The sequence below is a fragment of the Carlito syrichta genome, unplaced genomic scaffold (genome assembly GCF_000164805.1).
Source record: "Carlito syrichta isolate Samal-C Ts95f unplaced genomic scaffold, Tarsius_syrichta-2.0.1 Scaffold301909, whole genome shotgun sequence".
Classification (NCBI taxonomy): domain Eukaryota; kingdom Metazoa; phylum Chordata; class Mammalia; order Primates; family Tarsiidae; genus Carlito; species Carlito syrichta.
Window position 1 is genome coordinate 254,334 of NW_007246005.1, and position 23,659 is coordinate 277,992.

The following is a 23,659-nucleotide window of genomic DNA, read 5'->3' on the forward strand; positions in this document are numbered from 1 at the left end:
TAACATAGCAGCACACAGCAGGGAACTTCAGCCAGTGTAGGGAGGTCAGAAGAAGCTTTCTGGAGGAAGTGGTATTTAAGCTTAAACTTAAACTTGATAGAGGGGGTGGAGAATATTCTAAGCCAAGGGAGCAGCATGTGAAAGCCCATGTGAAAGAAAATATTGTGTGTGAGGATAAAGCAGTTCACTGAGCCTGGCACTTGTATGAGGTGAGGAAAGGGGGAGTCTGTGGGGGAGGTAGATGGAAGCTTAGATCATGCAGGGTCTAGAAGGTCACATGAAGAAATTCATTTAACTCAAGAATAATAGAGAGTTGTCAAATGATTTGAAGCTGTGGAGTGATATGATCAGATCTGTTTTAGAAATATCATTAAGACAGCCATGTGGAGGAGACGGGAGGAGGAACCTGGGAAGAAGGACATTTGGCTGTTACAAAACCCAGGAGGACATAACACTGGCTTGTACTGAAGTAGTGACAGGAGAGAAGAAGAAGGTAGATGGTTTCAGGAACTCTTTGGACAGTGGGATCAGCAGGGCTCTGTGACAATGGATATGGAAGTTGAAGGACAGGGAGGAACTAAGAGTAGACAATGTGGTCTGCTGGCTCACTGAGGAAAATTGAGGTCATCTGCTTTGAATTCCCTCTGATTTCTGCCTCCTCTCTCAAATTATCTGCATCCTCTCCAATCTTTTCTTCTTCCTTCTAACAATTGTGTCCTCTTATGTTTAAGGCCAATCCTCCACCTGCTTTAGGGGTCCCATTCCCTCCCTCCTCCGCAGGGACCTCACTCTGATGATTCCATGTCTTTCCCATGTCTTCAGTTTATTCCCCTCTCCCATTACTCCTGGAAGTACATAAAGATCTTCCAGTCTCTTCTCATCTTCCTTAACCCCCCATACCCTGTTAGTTAGAAGACTTTCTCACTTTGTGTCACTGCCACATTTAAGTGCTTATGTGCCAGCAACACTGCTAAGTGATGGGAATATAGTAATGGAAGACCAGTTCCTATCCTCAAAGAGTTTACACTTTAGTGGAGAAAGATAGGCAGATGATTACAGTGTGGTGAGATTCATGTATCTCTCTCCCAGAGCTTTTCATGACTGTTCTGTTATCAGTCAGCTTTGAGGAATCCTTTTGCATGGCCCATAAATGTCTCTGTTCCTTAAGGTTCTAGCTTGGGCTTCTTATCCTCTCACTGCACACATGCCGGGGTGATCTATCCAGTTGATTTCCAGAGCCTTAATTATCATTTCCAGAGCTTTAATTATATTAGGATGATGATTCTCAAATACCTTTCTTCCATGCTCCAGATTTGCATACCTGCTGCCTACCTGACCTTTACTGTAGAGTTTACAGGCCCTTAACGTGTGCAACCCTGAACTCATACTTCCATTCTTCCCCCAAATGACAATCCCCAATCAGTTTTCAAGCTAGAAGTCCCAAAATTAACTGTAATCTCTCCCTTCTCCATATATCCCATAATATAGAAAGTCCTTGGAATCTATTGATTTTACTTTCTCTCCAGCAACCTCTGATATCCTTTCTCTCTGTCATCTCTGCTGTTGCCCTCACCTACTGTCTTTTCACATGAAATTTTGCAAGAGTCTCCTAACTCTTCTCTCTACACTTCTCTTCCCTCTTCCAATCTGTTCTTCTCTTTGCTGTAAGAGAGGCCTGCCTATAGTGCAAATCCAGTTATGTCACTCCCTGCTCAGGATTCTTTAGTGCCTTCTATTTTCCTTGAACAAAATCTCTACCATTGATTGAAGCTAATGAGATCGTGATCTGACTCCCCCAAACTTCCCAGCATCATCACCTATCCCATTTCCCTAGCCCCTTCACATTTTGTATTCCAATCATAGTGAATTTCTTGTAGTTCCCCAAAGACACTACATTCTTTCAAGCCTCTGTCCCTTTGCCTATATTGCTCTGTCTACCTGAAAGACCCTTCATTCCCTTCTTCTCTTGGTTTTCCCTTTCCCATCCTCCTATCTAGTTTCAAACCTTGCCTCTCCTGACCTCACCAGGCAGGCTTGAGCTCCTCTTGTTTCACTGTTGTCATTGTCTCTTCCCTATTCTATCTCCCCAACCAGGCTGGGACCTCCATGATGGCAAGATTGCAGGTTATTCGTCCTTGTGACCCAAGGTTCCACACAGGTGCTTGGCAGTGAGCAAATGAATGAGTGCATGAGGCATCTCACAGCACATCTCTCACTCTCATGGTCTCAGCTGCCCATATGATTGAGAAATGTTCACATACTTACTCCTCTGGAGACATTTCTACTCCCTTCCCCCACAACTTATCCTTCTTCACCCCATGCTCTCTCCTTTCCACTTGGGCTTCTCTTATCTTTGATTCTTTCCCTCACCCTTCTCTGTACTCTAGCTTTCATTCAGTTAGCAAATATTTAAGGAGCAAACTCTAAGATGTTTGTAGACCCAAGTCCATTGGGCCATGTGTCTATTGGGAGGAATGGAAGATGTGGAAGCTGTGATTTACCAACAGGCTACAAGGCACTACATGCCTCACTGTCCCCTCCACTCTACCAGACCCCTTCCCTGGAGGTGCCCTAGGCTGTCCCTTCTTCTAACACTCCCTCCCTACACAACCCACCCACTCTGAGCCCTCCAACTCCTGGCATCCTGGCCTCTGCTCCTCCTATAGGTTCCCTGATTCTTGTGCCCTCCTCCTCTTCTCTCTCCTGCCTGTCAGTGGAAACAGAAGCAAGACTGGGCTCTCCTCTTTGTTGCCCTGGTCTCTACTAGCAAAAATCCCTCCAAGAGTTCATGCTGTTGGTGCCCAGATTCTTCCCAGCTTCATACTGCCATCCTTTCCTTCAGCTCCTGTGTCCATGTTCCCTGGGTAACCTTCTGAAACCAGGGCATTTTCACCCATTGCCACTTGAGAGAGGCTTCCAGGTCCCTGTGTTTCCTGGTGAGATGGACCTCCTCCAGGTGGTCCACCTGGAACTCCCAAGCCCATCTCTGCTCACTTAGCACAATGGAATGTCATTGTTGTTTCTGTTTATCTGTCTAAGCTGCTGGACAGAAGAAGCTTCTTATCTCTCAGAGCCTAGAACACACCTCCCATATGGCTAGTGAGAAAGGAAGAAGGAAAAGAAGAAAGAGAAGAGAGTGGGGGGAGGCAGCCACATCTCACACTTTCTAGCCATATCATTTATGACCTAGGAGACTTAGCTTCTTTGAGCTCCCTCTCTTATCAGGCAAAATTAAGGATAACAGTATTTCCTGAAGGGAGTTGTTTTGGGGATTCAGAGTGAAAATTATTAAGTGATTGACTATTAATTTAGTTAATTTTACTTCCAACATCTCAGCCCCTCTACTGTGCTCTTCTTTCAACCTCCCGCTTCCCCAGACTTGTTCTTCCCTGTCAGCATCGCTGGTTTGCTACATCTCCTGCTAGCTCTGGTCTCATTGGCCTCCTCTGCAGCCTGGACTCTGATTGTCAAGGTCAGAATTTAGGACAAACCCTTGCTGACCATCACCACTGCCCTCACCCCCTGGCTTCCTCATCCCTGCCCAAGTCTCCCTACCTGTGAACATCATAAAGGCAGAAACTTGATCTGTCACTGCTTTATCTCTAGTGCTTAGTATGGCATTTGGCACATGGTACTTCTTCAATAGATATTTACTGAATAACAAATTCATCAATGAGTCACTTCACATGCAATGCCCTAAAACCTTCCCTTCCCATTTTTTCTTTGCCTCCTGGAGGCCTTGTAGCATCTTCCATGTTCTTTCCCCTCACTTACTACCTGCCCTCATGCTCATCTGACCCTCTACCTCAACTGACAGTTGCCTCATTACTGGTGTTATCCTCCTCTAACCCACTCTGTGCACACTGTCAGATGTATTCTCCTGAAGCAGAACTTTGATCATTCTCCTTCCCTGTTTTGTGGCCTGGCCAATTACATGACCCTTTATCTGGGTGTCCCAAGCTCTCCACCAGAGAAGCAATGTGGTCGAACAGAAAGCACTGGAATCAGTCAGAACTACATTCTGGATCATTTTAGATGTCTCTCTGCTACCTTCTGTGAGCATCAGTTTCCTCATCTGTGAAATAACACCTGTCCCAGGGTTACTATGTGTGTATATGGCACACTACAGCAGCTAGCATTATTGAACTTTCAGTGTATGCCAGACACTGCTAGGTTTTTTATGAACATTATTTCGTTTAATTATCATATCAACCATTTAAGGTAGACACTTTAATCTCCATATTACCCAAGAGGAAGCTAAGGCTTAGAAAGACTAAATAACTTGCCCAGGGCTTATCAGTGATTGAGTCAGAATTTGAACTCCAATCTGATAGCAGAGCCTGTCTTCTTCTTCTTGTTCTACCTCCTCCTCATTCTTCTTCTTGTCCTCCTCCTCCTTCTTTCTTTTTAAAATGTATGTGATAATATTCTAAGGGATTGGCATTAATGGGAAACTGCCAGGGGAGGGGGGATGGGATTGGCAGTTGAGGGAAACTGCCAGGGGAGGGAGGGGCACACCTCATCAACAAGGGTAACCTGCATAATGAACATTTGTATACCTAACCCAGAATTGTACCCCACATCTTAAAAAAAAATTATGTGAGTCAGGGTCTCACTCTGTTGCCCAGGCTGAAGTGCAGTCGCATCATCATGGCTCACCACAGCCTTGACATCCTGGGCTCAGATGATCCTTCTGCCTCAGCCTCCCGAGTAGCTGAGACTACAGGCATGTGCCATCATGCTTGGCTAATTTTTTTTTTAAGAAGTGAGATCTCACTATATTGCCCAGACTGGTCTTGAACTCCTGGGCTCAAGCAATCCTCCTGCCTCAGCCTCACAAAATGCTGGGATTATAGGCGTGAGCCACTGCACCTGGCCCAAAGCTTATCTTCTTAACCACTATAATATATCATGCTTGCATATTTACAAAAGCTCACTATGTGCCAGACACTGCTCTAACTGCTGAATACAATGTAGTATGTATTCTTATTGTCCCTATTTGTAAATGAAGAAGTGGAAGCACTGAGAAATTAAGTGACTTGCCCAAGGTCACAACTTGTAAGTGTGAAGCTGGGAGCCAAATCCAGCTGGCTTGGTCCTAGAGTCCGTGTCTTAACCACTATCCTGTCCTGCCTCACCATGAGATATTGTCTCCTTCTTCCTGGATTGCAGCAAGCATGTACTGATGAATAAATCTATGCTGATGTCTGGTCTATGGCTAGCTGTCAGTCTATCCATGCGCAGTCATTTCCCACTGCAGAAGGCTTGCACCCTTATCACTCTCTGGCACAATTCTTTCCAAGGTCACTAGTGACCTTCTAAATTCAGTGGCCACTTCTCAGCACTCATCTTGCTTGAATTCTCAGCAACATTGGACATTATCAATCCCTTCCTCCTTTTGAAATGTTTCTTCCTTTAACCTCTGTGAGACTGCCCCCAGGAAGAATAAGGGTCTCCTCAGCCTGCCCCTTAATGTTACTGTTTCCCAGGTTCTGTCCTAGACTCTCTTCTCACTCTATACATCCTGTCTGAAGGGGTCTCCATACCCACAGCTTTCAGCTACCCTGTGATTTGTCCAAATCCGTATCTCTAACCTAGGCTTCTCTGCTAAGCTCCAGGCTTGCAAACCCAGATGTGCCTGGGATATCTCCACATGAGTATCCCAACAGGCCCCTGAAAATGGTTTTTCCTCTACAGCGTCCTATCGGCACCACTTGGTAACCAATCCGGAACCCTGGGAAGTGATCTGGAGTCTAGAATCCTTCCATTCCCTCACCATCCTGTAGAATCAGTGGCCAAGTCTTGTCAACTTCACCTCCTCACATCTTTCATATCTGTGTCCTCAGCCCCACTGCTGCTAACCTGGACTATTACAGAGGCCTCACACCTGGTCTCCCTACTCCCACAGGTTCTCTTCCTTCTTCAGGCCTCCATTGTCTTGCTAGGACTCCCCTGCCCCCAGCTTCACTATAATCTCTTCCTCTTTCCATCTTTCCCTTCTTCCTGAATCTCAGGCAGCATAGAGTACATAGTCCTAGGATCAAATTAAGGCTGTGTTAACCCCTGAAAATTGTTTCACTCTGAGCCTCAATTTCCTCACTTGAAAATGGAAGCAGAGACTCCTTCCTCACAAGGTTGTTATGGCGATTAAATGAGATACTGTTTGCAAATTGCTTGGCACAGGGCCCAGCACACCATAAAAGCTCAGCAAATAGAATTTCCTTCTGCCTCTTCTGCTCACATCTGTCCTCAGGCTCTCTCCCTGGAGTGCCTCCTGGAAGCCAGTCATCCAGAGGGACAGAGCCAGGCCCGGGCACTGCCCTGGCCACCATCCCATGGGTTTGTCCCAGGGGTGTCCAGGGAAGCTAGTTTGTCAGCTTTTTCCTCCTCCCTCCTCGTACCTCTTCTCCCCCTTCCCCTTCCTCTAGCTCCAGCTCCTGCCTCTCTGCTCCCTGATCCCAACCTCTCCAGGTCTGACTGTTCCTGTCTCGACTTACCTCCCCTTTCTGAATTAGCCCCACTTACTCTTTCCTCCGCTGAACAGTCACTCTCCTCAGTCTTGCTCCCTGTCCTACCAGAACCTCACCTCTGTTCCTCTGTTTCTTTGTGTCTGGCCCTGTATCCTCACCCTTTCCTCACTGAGGCTACCCTCTTCCCTCCACATCTAGTCCATCTGCCTTTTGCAGCCCCCCCTCCACCCCTGTTGTCTTTCTGGTCCCTGCCCCTCGCTGGCCCTAGGACAGGAAGTTGAGGGAGGAGGCCCAGGCGGTGCCAGCTCCCCCAGCCTGCTTCCCCTTTTGTGCCTTGGGCCACTCCTCTACTTCCTCCTGGAGTACCCCCCTTCCCTTGTGGTCCCCCTGCTCCTCCCTCCACCAGCCCACCTCTCTTTCCTCTTCCATGTTCCTCTCTGCTTCCAGGTCCTACAGACACCCAGGCTGAGGGTGGGAGGGGGGCTCTGTTAGCGAGGGAGGGGGAATTGACATCACGTTTCAGGCCCCAATGAACAGACTTGCCCCTCCCCCTCCTAATGAGAACCAGCTGTGGTTCCAGAGGCCCAGATGTGGGGATGGAAGGGGAGAACAGGATGGAGTCACAGGGCCAAGTAACAGGACCCGGGACAGAGTGAGGGCATGTAGCAAGGCAGAACCAGGTGGGAGAAGAGCTGTGACAGATCGGGGGTGGCAGGAAGAAAGACAGATCTGAGCAGGAGGTAGGACAGACTGGGGAAAGAGACAAGATGGAGCAGGCCAGATCTGGGGGGAGGGATGGGACAGATCTGGAGAGGGAAAGAGAGCAGAGAGGAGGAGTGAGGCTCAGGGAAGAGGAGTGAAAAACACTAGACAGATGAGGGGAGATGGTACAGAGAAGAGAAGCTGGAGAGAGGATGAGACGGTCTCAGGAGAGAGTCTGGAGTTCGAGTTTGGAATTGGAAGCCCTGAAGCAGGAAGTGATGAGGCATAGTCCAGACAGAGGCCCAAGGGACCTGGAGGTCACAGCTGCAGCCGCAGAGCTGACCACGAGTGCCCCGGCAGCAAGTGTGAGAGCATGCCTGCGTGTGGGTGGGTCTGCAAGTGTGAGCACATGCCTGCCTTATCAGACTGTACATATGTGACAGTGAGTCCATGTGTGAGTGTGTGTATGTGTATGTGTGTGTTGGAGGTGTTTATCTGAGGGTATGAACGTGCCTGCCTGTGTGAGGGCCATGAGAAAGTATCTTTCTGTGTATATGTGTCGTGTGTGTGTGTGTGTGTGTGTGTGTGTGTGTGTGTGTGTGTCTGCATATGTATGGGGGTGGGTTCTATGTGAACGAATAGGTAGGCCCATCTGTGTGAGTAAAAACGTACTTCTGTGCATATGTGAGAAGTGGGTGTCTGTGCATGTCAGCTAGCTCTGTACATGTGTATATGAGCATGTGTTATGTGCTTGTGTACATGTGAGTCTAACTACGTGATAATGCATCTATGTGAGCTAGACAATGTGAGAGAGAGTGCCAGGCAGTGTGTGGAACTGTGACTTTGTGAGTGTGTACCTTTATGTGTGTGTCACATGAGAGTTTACTAGGGGAGTTTGCCCTGGATAGGGCCCCAGGTCGGGAAATGAGGAGGGCATAGGGGTCTACACAGGTTGGGAGAAGGGGTCATTATCATTTAGCATCTCTCTGGGCTGAATTCCTCCTCTTCACCACTGATCATTCACCTGAGATACATCTCATACCAGTCATAGATCCCTTCATTTGGAAAATACACTGATTATGTACTATGTGCTGTGATACATGCTACACATGAAAGTAAATAAAACACAGTAGACTTGGCCCTCAAACAGCTACTTGTCTGGATAGGAAGACAGAGAATTTTAATACAGAGAATGATAAGTACATTGACCTAACTGTCCATTATCATCTGTTTTCTCTCCACTGACTGACTTAATCAACAGCACCAATCCCTAACCCGGTCTCTAGATTCCAGATCTGGGCCCTTGGACCATCCCTGTACACTCATTCTTCTCCCTCTTTGAGTCAGACCTGGGTTGACCTTGACTTCCTTGTTCTGAATTCCCCTGACCTGTTGTTCTATATGGCAGCTCCATGGGCTTCTCAGACTTAAAGCCTCAACGAGAGCGATCTTAGTGCACATATAGAACCTCTGCATTCTGAAGCTGGCATGAAGGCATTGAAGGCACCCATCAGGGGATGGTGTTGAGATTTAGCGAAACAGAGTCTGCCAAATACCCAGCTCTGAGCTCCTTGCTTACATTGTCTCTAATTGTCACAATACCCCACAAGGTAGGTGCTACCATAGCCATTTTACAGATTAGGAACATAATGCCCAAACTGGGACTCAAACCCAGCCCAAGCTCCAAAGCCCCAGATCTTTTTTTATAGCTTTGTATAGATGAGGGAGAGGGGGTGGGTGAGAAGTGTGAGGGGTGAGTGGTCAGGAATCCACCTTTCTTCAGAAGACAGGAAGTCCTACAGCAGAACTAATCTATAAAGCCCCAAGGACATACTTGTGGAGCCACAGGACTAACCATGGTGCCTCAGGGTCACAGGCTCATGTGTTTGTGTATGTTATGTGAGTTGGCACGACCAGGGATGTTTCTCTCATGTGGTGTTATGTGAGTGTGGTGGTGTGGAAGCTTGAGGCTCTGATCATTTACTTAGCAGCGATTGCCTGCACATGTTATACTTCTACTAGATGCTGGAGAATCACAAACTAAGACCTGTCACTACCCTCAAGGAGCCTCCATTCCAGTGGGGTGGGGCAGACACATGAACAAATCAGGGCTTCTGTGCAATTTATTGTCAGTGTTTACCAAAGCAGTAGGAGGTCAATAAAGCATATGATAGCCCCAGCATGGGGTAAGGGAGTGGGTGTGTTTGAGAAGATTCCACAGAAGACAGAACATTGGAACTAGATACTGAAATCTGAGTAGGAGGTGGCAACGTGGAGAGGGTTTTTAGAGGATATCTCAGGACAAGGGAATAGCATATACAAGGCAAAAAGTTGAGAGGTAGCATGGTAATATGTTTTATGTTGGAATGCAGGGTGTGGTGGGGGAAGCAGAGATGGGGGTGGTGGAGAGGTTGGCAGGGCTCAGATCATGAAGACACATTAAGAAGGCTGGACTTGGTCTTGTAGGTCAGAAGTTCTATATCTAGCGTCCATGAACCTCTTGAAGCTACAGCCGCTAGTTTGTGTGGTTGTGTATGTGCATTTCTTTTCTGTAGAGGGGCAGCTGTTTTCTGCTGTCAGTAATGGGGAACCAGTGGAAGCCTTTCATCAGGAGTGGCTTGGTGAGATTTGTGTGGATATCTCCAGTCATATGGAGATGGATCAGGGTCTAAGCCAGGAGGCAGGGGGACCAGTAAGGAGCGGTCGTAGGAGTCACAAAGAGAGATGGCAATGCTTGGTGCAAAGAGGAAAGAGGAAAAAGCGGAGTTGAAACATGTGTAGCTGAAACTGTTAGATTTAAATGACTAATTCAAAACCAAGACTGAGGAAAAGCAAAGAAGCAAGTAGTGCTCCTGGATTGCTAGCCTTGGACACCTGGATGGATGGTGGCTGTGTTCACAGGAAAGGAAATGGAAGAGGAAAGTAGTTTGAGGGGACAGTGCAGATACATTTTAAAGTCCGGTATATGACTGGACATGTGTCTCCAGAGCTCTCCAGGGCTGGAGATGGAGATTAGAAAGTCATTAGAAAATGGATGTACATAAAAAACGATGGATACATTTGAATTGAAGGCATGGGGTTGGATAAGGTCACCCAGTTTTTGTGGAGAGGGGAAGGACACTGCCCTGGACTGAGCCCTGAAGAACATTAATTGTGAAGGAGTGGACTGACATGAAGAACTTGTGAAGGAGATTGAGGAGTGGGCGGAGAAGCCTGATGAAAATAAAAGGTGGGGGTCACAGTATGAAACCAAGAGGAGTAGGCCTCAAGGAACAGTGATCAGTGTTTCAGTGTTCCACATTTATCCAGTAACAGGAAGATAAAAGGTGTCCATTGGGTGTAGAACATAGAGATGATTGGAAGCCTAGTGAGAGCAATGCCATAAGAGGGGAAGCCTCACTGCACAGAGGGAGGAAGATGTGAGAAGTGAGAACATGGGGAAATGAAACAACCTTTCAGAGAGGGTGGTGGCTTCTGAATGTACCTCTTCCCTCCTGCAACTGCATCCCGTCTTCAGCCTCTTCTCCCACCTCACCACTGATTCTGCCCTCAGTCACTAGAGGTTTCTTAGGGCTTTAGGTCTCTCCTGCTTGAACTGTAGCAGCATTTAAAACTCTGGTTCCACTTAGACTCAGAGGCACCACCCCTCTCTGGTTCACTCTCTCTTTTTATGGCCAGTTAAGGACACCTTTGTCCAGCTGGTAGCTTAGGCCAAAAACTTGCCCATCATCTTTGGCTTCTCCCACTTGCTTTTCCTCTGCCTTCAAACAGTCACCTAGCCCTGCCTGTTCCACCTCCTAAGCCCCATAAAACTATCCATTTCTCTCCATTTTCACTGCTAACACTCTTCCAGATTACCATCAAAGCAATGTCATCACCTGGACACTCACGAGCACCTCCTAACTGTCCTATCTGCATGCTCCATGTTTTGCAAGGGGCAGTGATAGTGATCTTCACATGATGTTGGTCACATCATGGCATTCCTCCTTGGAATGCATTATCATTATCATCATCATCATCATCTTCATCACCATCATTAGTTTAGGGTTTCACTCTGTCACCCAGGCTGGAGTGTAGTGGCACAATCATAGCTCACTCCCACCTCAGCCTCCCAAGTAGCTGAGACTACAGGGACACACCACAGATCCAGCTATTTTTTTATTTTTATTTTTATTTTTTGTAGAGACAAGTTCTCGCTATGTTGCCCAGGCTATTATCTTTTTTTTTTTTTTTTTGAGTTGGAGTCTCACTCTGTCGCCCAGACTGGAGTGCAATGGCTGCTCCTGGCCACCACAGCCTCTACCTGCTGAGCTCCGGCGATCCTTCCGCCTCAGCCTTCCAAGTAGCCGGAATTACAGGCATGTGCTACCTTGCCTAGCTGATTTTTTGATTTATTGTAGAGATGAGGTCTCGCTGCCCAGGTAGGTCTCAAACCCGCGGGCTCAGGCAATCCACTCACCTCAACCTCCCAAAGGCGCGGGATTACAGGCTGAGCCACCAAGCCCGGCTGCCCAGGCTATTATCAAACTCCAAGCTTCAAGCAATCCTTCTGCCTTGGTCTTCCAAAGCACTGGAATTACAGGCGTGAGCCACTGTGCCTGGCCCCTTGAAATACTTTAGTGGTTTCCACTTGCCCTTAAGAGAATGTCAAAATCTTTGGTGTGGCTATAAGATACTCACTCATTTTGTACCCTCTGCCCTTAGCACTACGCCTTATAGACGTGCCCCCCAACCCTCCCCCAGACACTCTCAGTCCCTCCTTGACTATGGACTCTAGGCCTTTCCACATTCTGTTCACTCTTCCAGAATGCTCTTCTCTCCTTTTTATATCTCCTTTCTCTTTCCACCATTGCCTAGCTAACAGCAAATCATTGTTTAGATCTTGACTTGAATACCACTTTCTTAGCAAACCTCTCCTTGCCTACCTTGTTAAGCATCTCTTATATGTCCTCCTTGTTCCCTGTACATCTCCTCCATGACCCTTATCAGTCTTGTTATTACTTGTTCAAGTCCTGGACTGTACACTTCATGAAACCAGGGACTGTTTCCTTTATTGACTGTGGTATCCCCTGTGCCTCTGCATAGTAGTAGCTCAGGGTGTCATTGGATGGAGAGAGAAGTAGGGCTGAGGGAATATATATATGTTTGTGTAGGTATATACGTATGCGTGCGTGTGTGTGTGTTTGTATGTGTATGTTTGTACACACTATATATTTATCCATTATATATACACATATATATAGTGTAAATATATATACAGAGAGAGAGAGAGCAACTTGAACATTTTAATACTGATAGAAAGCTGGAGCAGAAAGGAAAAGGTTGACAATTCAGGCAAGGTTACAAGCACATGGTTATGAAGGCTGGAAGGGGTAAGTTCTGGATTAGAAGAAAATGACAGAAGATTGGCTATATTTTTAAGTCCAGAGATAAAAGGAAGAAGGAATGTGGGCATTCAGACCTGAAAAACAGGAAGCAGAAGAGAGGGGCTCAGGGTAGGATGGGATGGGGACCTCCAGGGAAAGACTGGATTCCTGAGACAGAGAGCCCTGGGACCTGAGAAAGTTGTGAGGCTACACAAGGGCCTGTGGGGGTGCTAAGCATGTCTGAATGTCGGTGTGGCCTACATCCCTGGTGCTCTGATCCCTCCCCTGTCATGACTTGTTTCCTTCTGCTTTCTCTCAGGGCACGGAGCCTGAGCTGGAGCCAGGGGCCCAGTTGGATCTAATCCAAAGCCTGAGATCAAACTGGGCCCAGAGCCTGGCTTGGAGCTAGAGCCCAGGCCACAGCTGGACTACGCCTGTCATGCAGAAGGAGCCAGGCAGTGTGTCTTCCTGCCCTGGCATGAAGAGCCCCAGGCCCCTCCTCCTGCTACCACTGCTGCTGCTGCTGGGGGCTGGAGTGCCAGGCGCCTGGGGTCAGGCCGGGAGCCTGGACCTGCAGATTGATGAGGAGCAGCCAGCGGGCACACTGATAGGGGACATCAGTGCGGGGCTTCCAGCAGGCACGGCAGCACCTCCCATGTACTTCATCTCTGCCCAGGAGGGCAGCGGCGTGGGCACAGACCTGGCCATTGATGAGCACAGTGGAGTTGTCCGTACAGCCCGTGTCTTGGACCGTGAGCGGCGGGACCGCTACCGTTTCACTGCAGTCACTCCTGATGGTGCCACTGTGGAGGTTACAGTGCGAGTGACTGACATCAATGACCATGCTCCAGCTTTCCCACAGGCTCGGGCTGCCCTGCAAGTACCTGAGCACACAGCCTTTGGAACCCGCTACCCACTGGATCCTGCTCGTGATGCAGATGCCGGGCGCCTGGGAACCCAGGGATATGCATTGTCTGGTGATGGGGCTGGAGAGACCTTCCGGCTGGAGACACGCCCCGGTCCAGATGGGGCTCCGGTGCCTGAACTGGTAGTTACTGGGGAGCTAGACCGAGAGAACCGCTCACACTACATGCTGCAACTGGAGGCCTATGATGGTGGTTCTCCTCCCCGGAGAGCGCAGGCCCTGCTGGATGTGACACTGCTGGACATCAATGACCATGCCCCAGCTTTTAATCAGAGCCGCTACCACGCTGTGGTGTCTGAGAGCCTGGCCCCCGGCAGTCCTGTCTTGCAGGTGTTTGCATCTGATGCTGATGCTGGTGCCAATGGGGCTGTGACTTATGACATCAACCGGAGGCAGAGTGAGGGTGACGGACCATTCTCCATTGATGCACACACAGGACTGCTGCGGCTGGAGCGGCCACTGGACTTTGAACAACGGCGGGTCCATGAGCTAGTGGTGCAAGCACGTGATGGCGGGGCTCACCCTGAGCTGGGCTCAGCCTTTGTGACTGTGCATGTGCGAGATGCCAATGACAATCAGCCCTCCATGACTGTCATCTTCCTGAGTGCAGACGGCTCCCCCCGAGTGTCTGAGGCCGCCCCTCCTGGACAGCTCGTGGCTCGCATCTCTGTATCAGACCCAGATGATGGTGACTTTGCCCATGTCAACGTGTCCCTGGAGGGTGGAGAGGGCCACTTTGCCCTAAGCACCCAAGACAGTGTCATCTACCTGGTGTGCGTGGCACGGCAGCTGGATCGGGAGGAGAAGGATGCCTATAACTTGCGGGTTACAGCCACAGACTCAGGCTCACCTCCACTACGGGCCGAGGCTGCCTTTGTGCTGCATGTCACTGATGTCAATGACAATGCACCTGCCTTTGACCACCAACTCTACCGACCTGAGCCCCTGCCTGAGGTAGCCCTGCCTGGCAGTTTCGTAGTGCGAGTGATGGCCCGAGATCCTGACCAAGGCACCAATGGCCAGGTCACCTATAGCCTAGCCCCTGGCACCCACACTCGCTGGTTCTCCATTGACCCTACTTCAGGCATCATCACCACAGCTGCCTCACTGGACTATGAGTTGGAACCTCAGCCACAGCTGATTGTGGTGGCCACGGATGGAGGTCTGCCCCCACTAACCTCCTCCGCCACAGTTAGCGTGGCCCTCCAAGATGTGAATGATAATGAGCCCCAGTTCCAGAGGACTTTCTACAATGCCTCACTGCCTGAGGGTACCCAACCTGGGACCTGCTTCCTGCAGGTGGGTGGGCCCCACACAACAGGATAGTGCTGTGGGAGTCCGGGAGCCCCAGGGGACCTCAGAGCAGGAACCAAGCCTTGCAGGTGCCTCTGTGATGGTGACAGGCCAGAGGGTTCAGTTCTATCTTGTGAGCTCCAAAATCTGTGTGGCAAGTGAGGGTTAATGAGAAGAAGGGAAAGCAAGGTGCAAGAGCTGAGGCAGGTGATCGTGGGAGTTAGAAGATTTAGATTGGATACTGAGGGAAAGTGTCTTGTGGTGTCAGGAAGTAAGAGATTCTCTGTAAAGTCTCAAAGCTGTTCCACAGGGCAGAGATGGAGATTCTGCAAGCACATGTGGCTCCTGTTCCCCAAAGAAGATGCCAGCATTTATGAAGTCCTCCATGCCTAGCCGTCCAGTGTTGGGTTGTGCTAGAAGAAATTCCTTTGGAGCTGAGCCTTGGTGGGACTCAGGCATGAGGATGCGTGATAACAAGAACTCTCCAATGAGATCCTGATATTCAGAACAGGAGGGCCCCTCGGGAGAAGAGGCAGGAGCCCTTGACAGGCTGAGGAAGACACAGACTGGCTGCATGTCAGCCTAAAGAAATGGAGGGAACATGAAACTGGAGAGGCAGTCTGAGGCCAGATTGCAGAAGTCCTGAGACACCAAGCTGTGAGGAGTTAGGACTTTACTTGGAAAGCAAAAGATGTCGCTGAACTTCTTTGAGCTGGGAAGGGCATGATTAGTTGGTTTTTGTCGTTGTTGTTGTTGTTGTTGTTTTCTAAGTTAGTTAACTGGCTTTAAGGGTGAAGAATGGAGTGGATCAGGGGGTGAGTAACAGGTCATTCCTTCTTTAATACATTCAAGGATTTATTTACCCATTGTAAGCCTGGTTCTTTGCTCACCCAGAGAACAGAGAAAGGAGAGGTCCTGTTCCCAGGCAGGTTCCAGTCTAGATAAGGAGATACACCAGTAACTAGTGCTGCAGCAGGCAGCATATAAAGTGCTGTGGAAGCCAAAAGGAGAGTCCTTGAAGAACTAATGGAACTCTGTGAAATGAATAATATGAGGTATGCAGAGACACTAGGCCTAGAGAAATTGCTGCTGAACAAACACCATGACGTGTTCAGGAGACTGGCCTCAGCTGTGCTTTTGAGAAAGAGCTGGGGGATCACGAGATAAGATACTAGAAAGGGGCCAGGTCACAAGTTTGACATTATCCTAAAAATCTTAGGGAGCCAAAGAAGGACTCTTAAGCAAATCTGATATGTCTTTTGGAAAGACTACTTTGGCTACACTGTAGAGGATGGTTGCAGGAGAGAGGACTGGAGGCAAGGAGTCCTCTTAGGAGGCAAGTGCTTTGGCCTCCTTATGTCTCCCAAGTCTACCAGACCTCTGAGCCTCTCCTCAGGGGCTGTCTGTGGCCTAAAACTCCAGGCTAGTGCTGGGCCTGGCTAACCTCTTGTTTCCTAGCCAGACTCTGGATATTTGTCTGCCTGCTGCCGTCCAACTCCCACCACCTACTCTTCCATGTGTATACTCTCCTTCTTGGCCAGGGTCAATGGGCTTTGGCTTCCAAACTGCTTCCCTCCCTAGTGCCTGAGGCAAGAGGGCAACTCTCCGGGTGGTTTCCTGGAGGTTTTTTTTTTTTTTTTTTTTGAGGTGAGTTGGAGTCTCTCTCTGTTGCCCAGGCTGGAGGGCAGTGGCACACTCACGACCACACCAGAATTGACCTGCTGGGCTCAGGTGATCCTTCTGCCTCAGCCTTCCAAGTAGCCAGGACTACAGACATACACTACCATGCCCAGCTAATTTTTTTTTTGTAGCGATGTCTCATCAAGTTGCCCAGACTGGTCTTGAATCCACGGGCTCAGGCAATCCACTCACCTTGGCCTCCCAAAGTGCTGGGATTACAGGCTGAGCCACCAAACCTGGCCTCCTACAGCTTTTGCTATTAGTAATCATAGGGAAGTAGGGATAAAAATGGCTACTGGGAATTTATAATTTTTACAAGAAGTCTTACTATTTGATTTATTCAGTATAAATTTATTGAGTGTCTACCATGTGCCAGTCACTGTATTAGGGGCATGGAATACAGTAATGAATGAGTCACACCCTCCCCCATCTCATGGAGGTTATAGTTTAGAGGGGAGATTCATGTGCAAAAAAATATTTTTATTGCAAGAGGAAAATTTCCATTTGGGGAGATATATGTTCTCCCTAAATGAATGAAAAAAAATATATATATATGGTACAGATAGGCAGTATGAATGTCTTCCCAAAGGAAGGGACTCTTGAGTCTTGAGTTGAGACTTAGAGAATGAACAGGAGTTTATGAGGGGACCAAGCGGGAGGAGAAGGGTTCCAAGCAAAGGTGATGTGCACAGAGGCATGGGGAGCCTGACTTATTCAAGGGCCAGCAGGAGCTCAGGATCTCTGTAGATTAAGATGGGAGATGGGAGGGTGGGGGATGAGACTGTGCAGGAAGGCCAGACAGTGAGGAGCCCAGCCAGGGAGTTTGAGCTTTTTTCTATAGGGATCCTTGAAGATTTCTAAATAGAGGAGCAGTATGCTCAGATTTGTTTGCTCAAATGGTAGTCAGTGTAGAAGAGTGCTTCATAACTGGGGGACAATTTTGGACCTCAGAAGAGACATTTAGCAATGTCTAGAGATATTTCTGATTGTTTCAATGGGTGAGATGCTATTGGCATCTAGTGGGTAGAGGCCAGGGATACTGCTAGCCATCCTATGACACACAACAGTCCCCATAATAAAGTATTATCTGATCCAAATGTCACTAGCACCAATTTGGAGAAACCTTGGTGCAGAGTATGGATCAGAGGGTCAGACACCTATAAAAAGGGAATTATAATAGAAGAATGATAACTCAGGCCTAAGCCAGAACAGTGATAATGGTGATGGAAAGCAATAGAAAAACAAGGAAGATATTGAAGAATTGCTTGGTCCCTGGTTGACTGATAAACCAGGTGAGGAAAAGGGAAGAACTAATTTCTAGCCGGAGCAATTGTGTGGATGGAAGAGTCATTAAAGAAGGTTTGGAATAATCATGAGTTTAGTGTTGGACAGGTTGAATTTAGGGTGCCTGTGGGACATCCGAGTGGAGATGTTGAGCAGGCATGTGGACATACAGGTTTGGCACTCAGAGGAGTGGTATAGGGTGAAAGCACACAGAAGTGAAAGCGGAGGTCCTGAGAGAGTGTTAGAGTGAGAGGAGATGGAGAGAATCCAGGGACCAAGAAATGTGTAAGAACAGGCAGATATGGAGAGATGAAAGAAAACTGCGAGGAGGCAAAGCAGTGAGAGGAGAAGCAGGAGAGTGTAGTGTCAAGAAGTCAAAGCAGGAGGTACGCCTAGGAAGGAGGTCAGGATGGATGCAGTAGGTCTGGAGTTTGGTAGGAATTTCAGAGAATTCACAGATAAGGGTCTTTCTTTTCTCCTTCAATTGATGCATCTGCTGAGAGCAGTGGATAGGGTGGGGGCAGGCAGAGATGGGTGAAGTTTATTTTAACTTTGGGGCATGGGAGAGGGAGCTGACCACAGTCGGATGAGAATCTGGACTGAGAACCTGCTGAAAATGGAGGCTGACATTTGCAGTGAAACCTCTGAGCAGGGGCTGCGCAGGCCAGGAAATTCACTGCTGCCTTGGTCATTTCCAGTCAATGGCCCCTGCGCCTTTTGGGGTCACTTCCTGACAACTTCCCCCGACCACTGTTTATTGCTTTCCTCCTGCAGCGAGTCAGAGGGCAAAGGTCTTTAACAGCTTCTGAAGATGGTGCCGCAGCTGTGCTGCTGCCCGCCAGAATAACATGTAGGGGGAAGTCTGTCTCCTGGGATATCCGGGCCCACAGCCACAGTAAAGAGTTGGAGCAGGAACTGTTTCCAGGCTTCAGCCATGGCAGGGTCTTAATGTCTTTCAGGAGGGTAAACAATGGCACAGATCATTTCTATCAAGGGCCCGGGCAACAATCAGAAGCCCTTGGCTAGCTTTCTTTCTGAGCACATTTTCTGACTGAGAAAGGGGAACACTCAAGCTTCCTCTTGCAGTATATCATGACCTTGAGGTCCCTATATCCACAAAGAGCACTTTGTCACAGGCTACAACAGTCAGTACCAGCTAGCCCACTGTTGAGGGCATAATGTGCACCCGATGTGTAAAACTTAGTATGAAAGAAGGTTTTGTCACAAAGCTGGATAATCAGACTTTCCATTTGCTCAATGAACAAATATGCATAGAGCACCTACTGTGTACCTGGTGCTGTCCTATTCTGAAGGTGCATGAGCCACACTCATAAATCCATAGAGCAGACCCTATAGTGATCAAATCCCAGTATTAATCAGATCCCATTCTGTAATGGTCAAGCTCAATAAAAATCAGACCTATAACATCAGTCTCAATCATTCCATTGCCAGTGAGTTATTTGCTTGGGGTAATTATGAGATTTGGTAAGATTTTAACTTCCTGGATCCACCTGGAATTTGAGGTCCTTAGCATTCTTTTTAAGTATAGTTGGTTCTCATTATTTGTAAATTCACTTGCTCTCTGAAATTTATTTATAACCCTAAAATCAATACCTGTGGCATTTCTGGACATGCACAGAGGGATGAAAAGTCTGAGTTGCTCAACATGCATATTCCCAGCTGAGGTTGAAAAAGGCGAAGCTCTGCCTTCTTGTTTCGGCTCTTATACTGTAAACAAGTGTCCTTTTTTGAGGTCTATATACTGCCACATTTTTTGTATTTTTGTGCTTTTTTAGGGTGATTTTGCTGTTTAAAATGATCCCCAAGTATAGTACTGACGTGCTATCTAGCATTCCTAAGCAGAAGAAGGCTCTGTGATGGGTCTCATGGAGAAAATATGTGTCAGATAACCGTTGTTAAAGCGTGAGTTATAGGGCAGTTGGCCATGAGTTCAATGTTAATGAATCAACAATTAACAATATTTATTAAATAAGATGTCTTTAAACAGAAACACACATCAGACAAAGTTATGTATTGGCCTGCTGACAAAAATGTGTGACCAGAGGCCCTCAGGAATCTGTGTGGTGAGGTCTGGGCTGGGGTTGGGTTTTGGTCCATGTCCTATCCATCCCTCTGTGTGTCCACCATACGGAGACTGAACACCAGCTGCTCCTTCTAATTGCCCCCTAATTCTGTCTTTCCTGGCCAACAAGAGAGGGCATCACTCACCCAAGCTTCTCCTCAGGTGACAGCCACAGATGCGGATAGTGGCCCATTTGGACTTCTCTCCTATTCCTTGGGTGCTGGACTTGGGGCCTCTGGGTCTCCCCCATTTCGCATCGATGCCCACAGTGGTGATGTGTGCACGACCCGGATGCTGGATCGCGACCAAGGGCCCTCAAGCTTCGACTTCACAGTAACAGCTGTGGATGGGGTGAGTAGGCAGATCATGGGCAGTTTGGAACATTGGGGTAGAGAACTCATCAGGGCCAGATGAGGCCCACCTGACCTATGACTGCATGTCCCACCAGGGAGGCCTCCAGTCCATGGTTTATGTGAAGGTATTTGTATCAGACGAGAATGACAACCCACCTCAGTTTTATCCACGGGAGTATGCTGCCAGTCTGAGTGCCCAGAGTCCACCAGGCACAGCTGTGCTGAGGGTGCGTGCCCATGACCCCGACCAGGGGCCCCATGGGCAACTCTCCTACCACATCCTGTCTGGCAATAGCCCCCCACTGTTTGCCTTGGATGAGCACTCAGGTGAGGATCACTTCCATTCCCAAGGCCTGCTAGGCCTCCCTCCCTACCTGCCTAAATGATGTCCTACCCACTTATTCCATAACCCTTCCTGCCCTATTCTGTTTTCTTATATATTTCTGCTTCTATCCTTCTTCCCAGGGCTGTTGACGGTAGCCTGGCCCTTGGTCAGACGGGCCAATTCTGTGGTGCAGTTGGAGATTGGGGCTCAAGATGGAGGTCGCCTGCAGGCAGAACCCAGTGCCCGAGTCAACATCAGCATTGTGCCTGGAACCCCCACACCACCCATATTTGAGCAATTACAGTATGTTTTTTCTGTGCCAGAAGATGTGGCACCAGCCACCAGTGTGGGCATAGTCCAGGCACACAACCCACCAGGTATCATTTGGCATTATACCCACTTGGTGTCACACCCAGATACTCCAATATAGCCCTCCAGCACCATCTCAAGGTCCCCTAGAGTATCATACAGTTAGTTTAAATACAAAACACTCGGGTACCAATGCTCAGCACCTCCTGAGGCATAGAGCAGGCTCTCTGCTTCATTCTCAGGCACATGGGTATCACCCCTCTAGTGCCAACCAACTTCGCTAATCCCTACTCCTCCTCAGAATACTTAGAAAGGCATGGGTATGGGCAACTACCCAGCCCTTCTTGGGATCAGAGTCTGGGCCCTGAATCAAAAAGTGCCCCCCTATCTCTTTCCCGACCCTTCTCTCCTCCTCCCCAGGTCGCTTGGCACCTGTGACCCTTGCCCTGTCAGGTGGGGATCCCCAAGGACTCTTCTCCCTAGATGCAGCCTCAGGGCTGTTACAGACGATTCGCCCTCTGGACCGGGAGCTGCTGGGACCAGTGCTAGAACTGGAGGTGCGAGCAGGCAGTGGAGTGCCCCCGGCTTTCGCTGTAGCTCGGGTGCGTGTGCTGCTGGAAGATGTGAATGACAACGCCCCTGCCTTCCCTGCACCTGAAGACACAGTATTGCTGCCACCAAACACTGCCCCAGGGACTCCCATCTATACACTGCGGGCTCTGGACCCCGACTCAGGTGTTAACAGTCGAGTCACCTTTGCTCTGCTTGCTGGGGGTGGTGGGGCCTTCACTGTGGACCCCATCACAGGCCATGTACGGCTTATGGGACCTCTGGGGCCCCTAGGAGGGCCAGCACATGAGCTGGAGCTGGAGGCCCAGGATGGGGGATCCCCACCACGCACCAGCCACTTTCGGCTGAGAGTGATAGTACAGGATGTGGGGACCCGTGGTCTAGCTCCACAATTCAACAGCCCTACCTACCGTGTGGACCTGCCCTCGGGCACCACTCCAGGAACTCAGGTCCTGCAAGTGCAGGCCCAGGCACCAGATGGGGGCCCTGTCACCTATCACCTTGCAACAGAGGGTGCAAGTAGCCCCTTTGGCCTGGAGTCACAGAGCGGGTGGCTATGGGTGCGGGCAGCTCTAGACCGTGAGGCCCAGGAGTTGTACACACTGAAGGTAATGGCAGTGTCTGGGTTCAAAGCTGAGTTAGGGCAGCAGACAGGCACAGCCACTATAAGAGTCAGCATCCTCAACCAGAATGACCACAGTCCCCGCTTGTCTGAGGATCCCACCTTCCTGGCTGTGACCGAGAACCAGCCCCCAGGGACCACTGTGGGCCGGGTCTTTGCCACTGACCGAGACTCGGGACCCAACGGACGCCTGACCTACAGCCTGCGACAGCTTTCTGAAGACAACAAGGCCTTCCGCATCCACCCCCAGACTGGTGAGCCTTGGAACCCAGATTCTGAGACCCTACAGCCTTAACCCCAAACTGGTAGAACACCCAGACAGGATGCACAGCCTCCAGCCCAAATCCTGGCTCTGAGGATCAGGACTCAGCCTAGAGTTCAGCCCTGGCATTCCCTCCTATACCCGCAACCCCAACTCCCAGAGTCTCAGGCTCTGCATTCCTAAATATCTCGTGCATGATATCTATCCTACACCCCCAGGAGAAATGACCACACTCCAAACCTTGGACCGCGAGCAGCAGAGCAGCTACCAGCTCCTGGTGCAAGTGCAGGATGGGGGAAACCCACCCCGCAGCACCACAGGCACCGTGCACATTGCAGTGCTCGACCTCAATGACAACAGCCCCACCTTTCTGCAGGCTTCAGGAGCTGCTGGCGGAGGCCTCCCTGTACAGGTGTGTGAAGTGGCCAGGCCCTGTCTCCCCATGGAGCTGTAGATGTAGGTGAGAAAAGACTGGCTCTTGGAGTAGCTGTGAGAGCAGAAAAGAGACTCTGCTTGCCCACAGGTGAGGGGAACTATCCTGAGTCTTCTGAAGAGCAGGAAGGAGGTAACTGTAGGTATGTTGTGTCCCCACAGGTACCAGACCGCGTGCCTCCAGGAACACTGGTGACGACCTTGCAGGCCAAGGATCCAGATGAGGGGGAGAATGGGACCATCCTGTATACACTAACTGGTATGGGGTGGAGAGAAGGGGATCGGGCCGGAAGGGTCGTCACATGCTCTCATGGCCTGCCCAGCTAAGGGCCCCAAGCCCTCACCCTTCCTTTGCCTGTCCCCAGGTCCTGGCTCAGAGCTCTTCTCTCTGCATCCTCACTCGGGGGAGCTGCTCACTGCAGCGCCCCTGATCAGAGCAGAACGGCCTCACTATGTGCTGACACTGAGCGCTCACGACCAAGGCAACCCACCTCGAAGTGCCAGCCTCCAGCTGTTGGTGCAGGTATGGCTGCCCACTTCCCGTTGATGCCGCTGCAGGCTCCCTCTAGTAGCTCCAGCTTAATGCGGTCCTTGGGCTCTCCAGTCAGGCTACTCTGACCTCCCTTCCCTACTGCCCAGGGAGCCGGTCCGGGCTCCCTTTTACTCAGGTCCTCTTAATTCCATCCTCCGCGGTCCAAAACAGGTGCTTCCCTCTTCTCGCTCGGCTGAGCCGCCCCCGGATCTCGCAGAGCTCGACCCAGCGGCACCAGTGCCCGTCGTGCTGACGGTGACGGCTGCCGAGGGGTTGCGGCCCGGGTCCCTGTTGGGCTCGGTAGCGCCGCCGGAGCCCACAGGTGTGGGCGCACTCACCTACACGCTGGTAGGCGGCGTTGACCCCGAGGGCACCTTCGCGCTGGACGCGGCCTCGGGGCGCTTGTACCTGGCGCGGCCCTTGGACTTCGAGGCGGGCCCGGCGTGGCGCG

The 23,659-nt window shown here is 49.7% G+C and overlaps 1 protein-coding gene across 1 annotated transcript in view; it reads left to right on the plus strand.

Annotated features, from left to right (window-relative positions):
* The first annotated feature begins 12,977 nt into the window (after positions 1-12,977).
* DCHS1 (dachsous cadherin-related 1) overlaps positions 12,978-23,659 on the plus strand; it is a 20,143-nt gene continuing 9,461 nt past the window's right edge. Inside the window, exons 1-9 of the mRNA XM_021711187.1 lie at positions 12,978-14,762; positions 19,966-20,154; positions 20,252-20,483; positions 20,622-20,858; positions 21,211-22,236; positions 22,463-22,656; positions 22,839-22,935; positions 23,042-23,199; positions 23,380-23,654. Of these exons, the coding sequence (XP_021566862.1) occupies positions 12,978-14,762; positions 19,966-20,154; positions 20,252-20,483; positions 20,622-20,858; positions 21,211-22,236; positions 22,463-22,656; positions 22,839-22,935; positions 23,042-23,199; positions 23,380-23,654 (4,193 nt within the window). The remainder of the gene's footprint in view (positions 14,763-19,965; positions 20,155-20,251; positions 20,484-20,621; positions 20,859-21,210; positions 22,237-22,462; positions 22,657-22,838; positions 22,936-23,041; positions 23,200-23,379; positions 23,655-23,659) is intronic.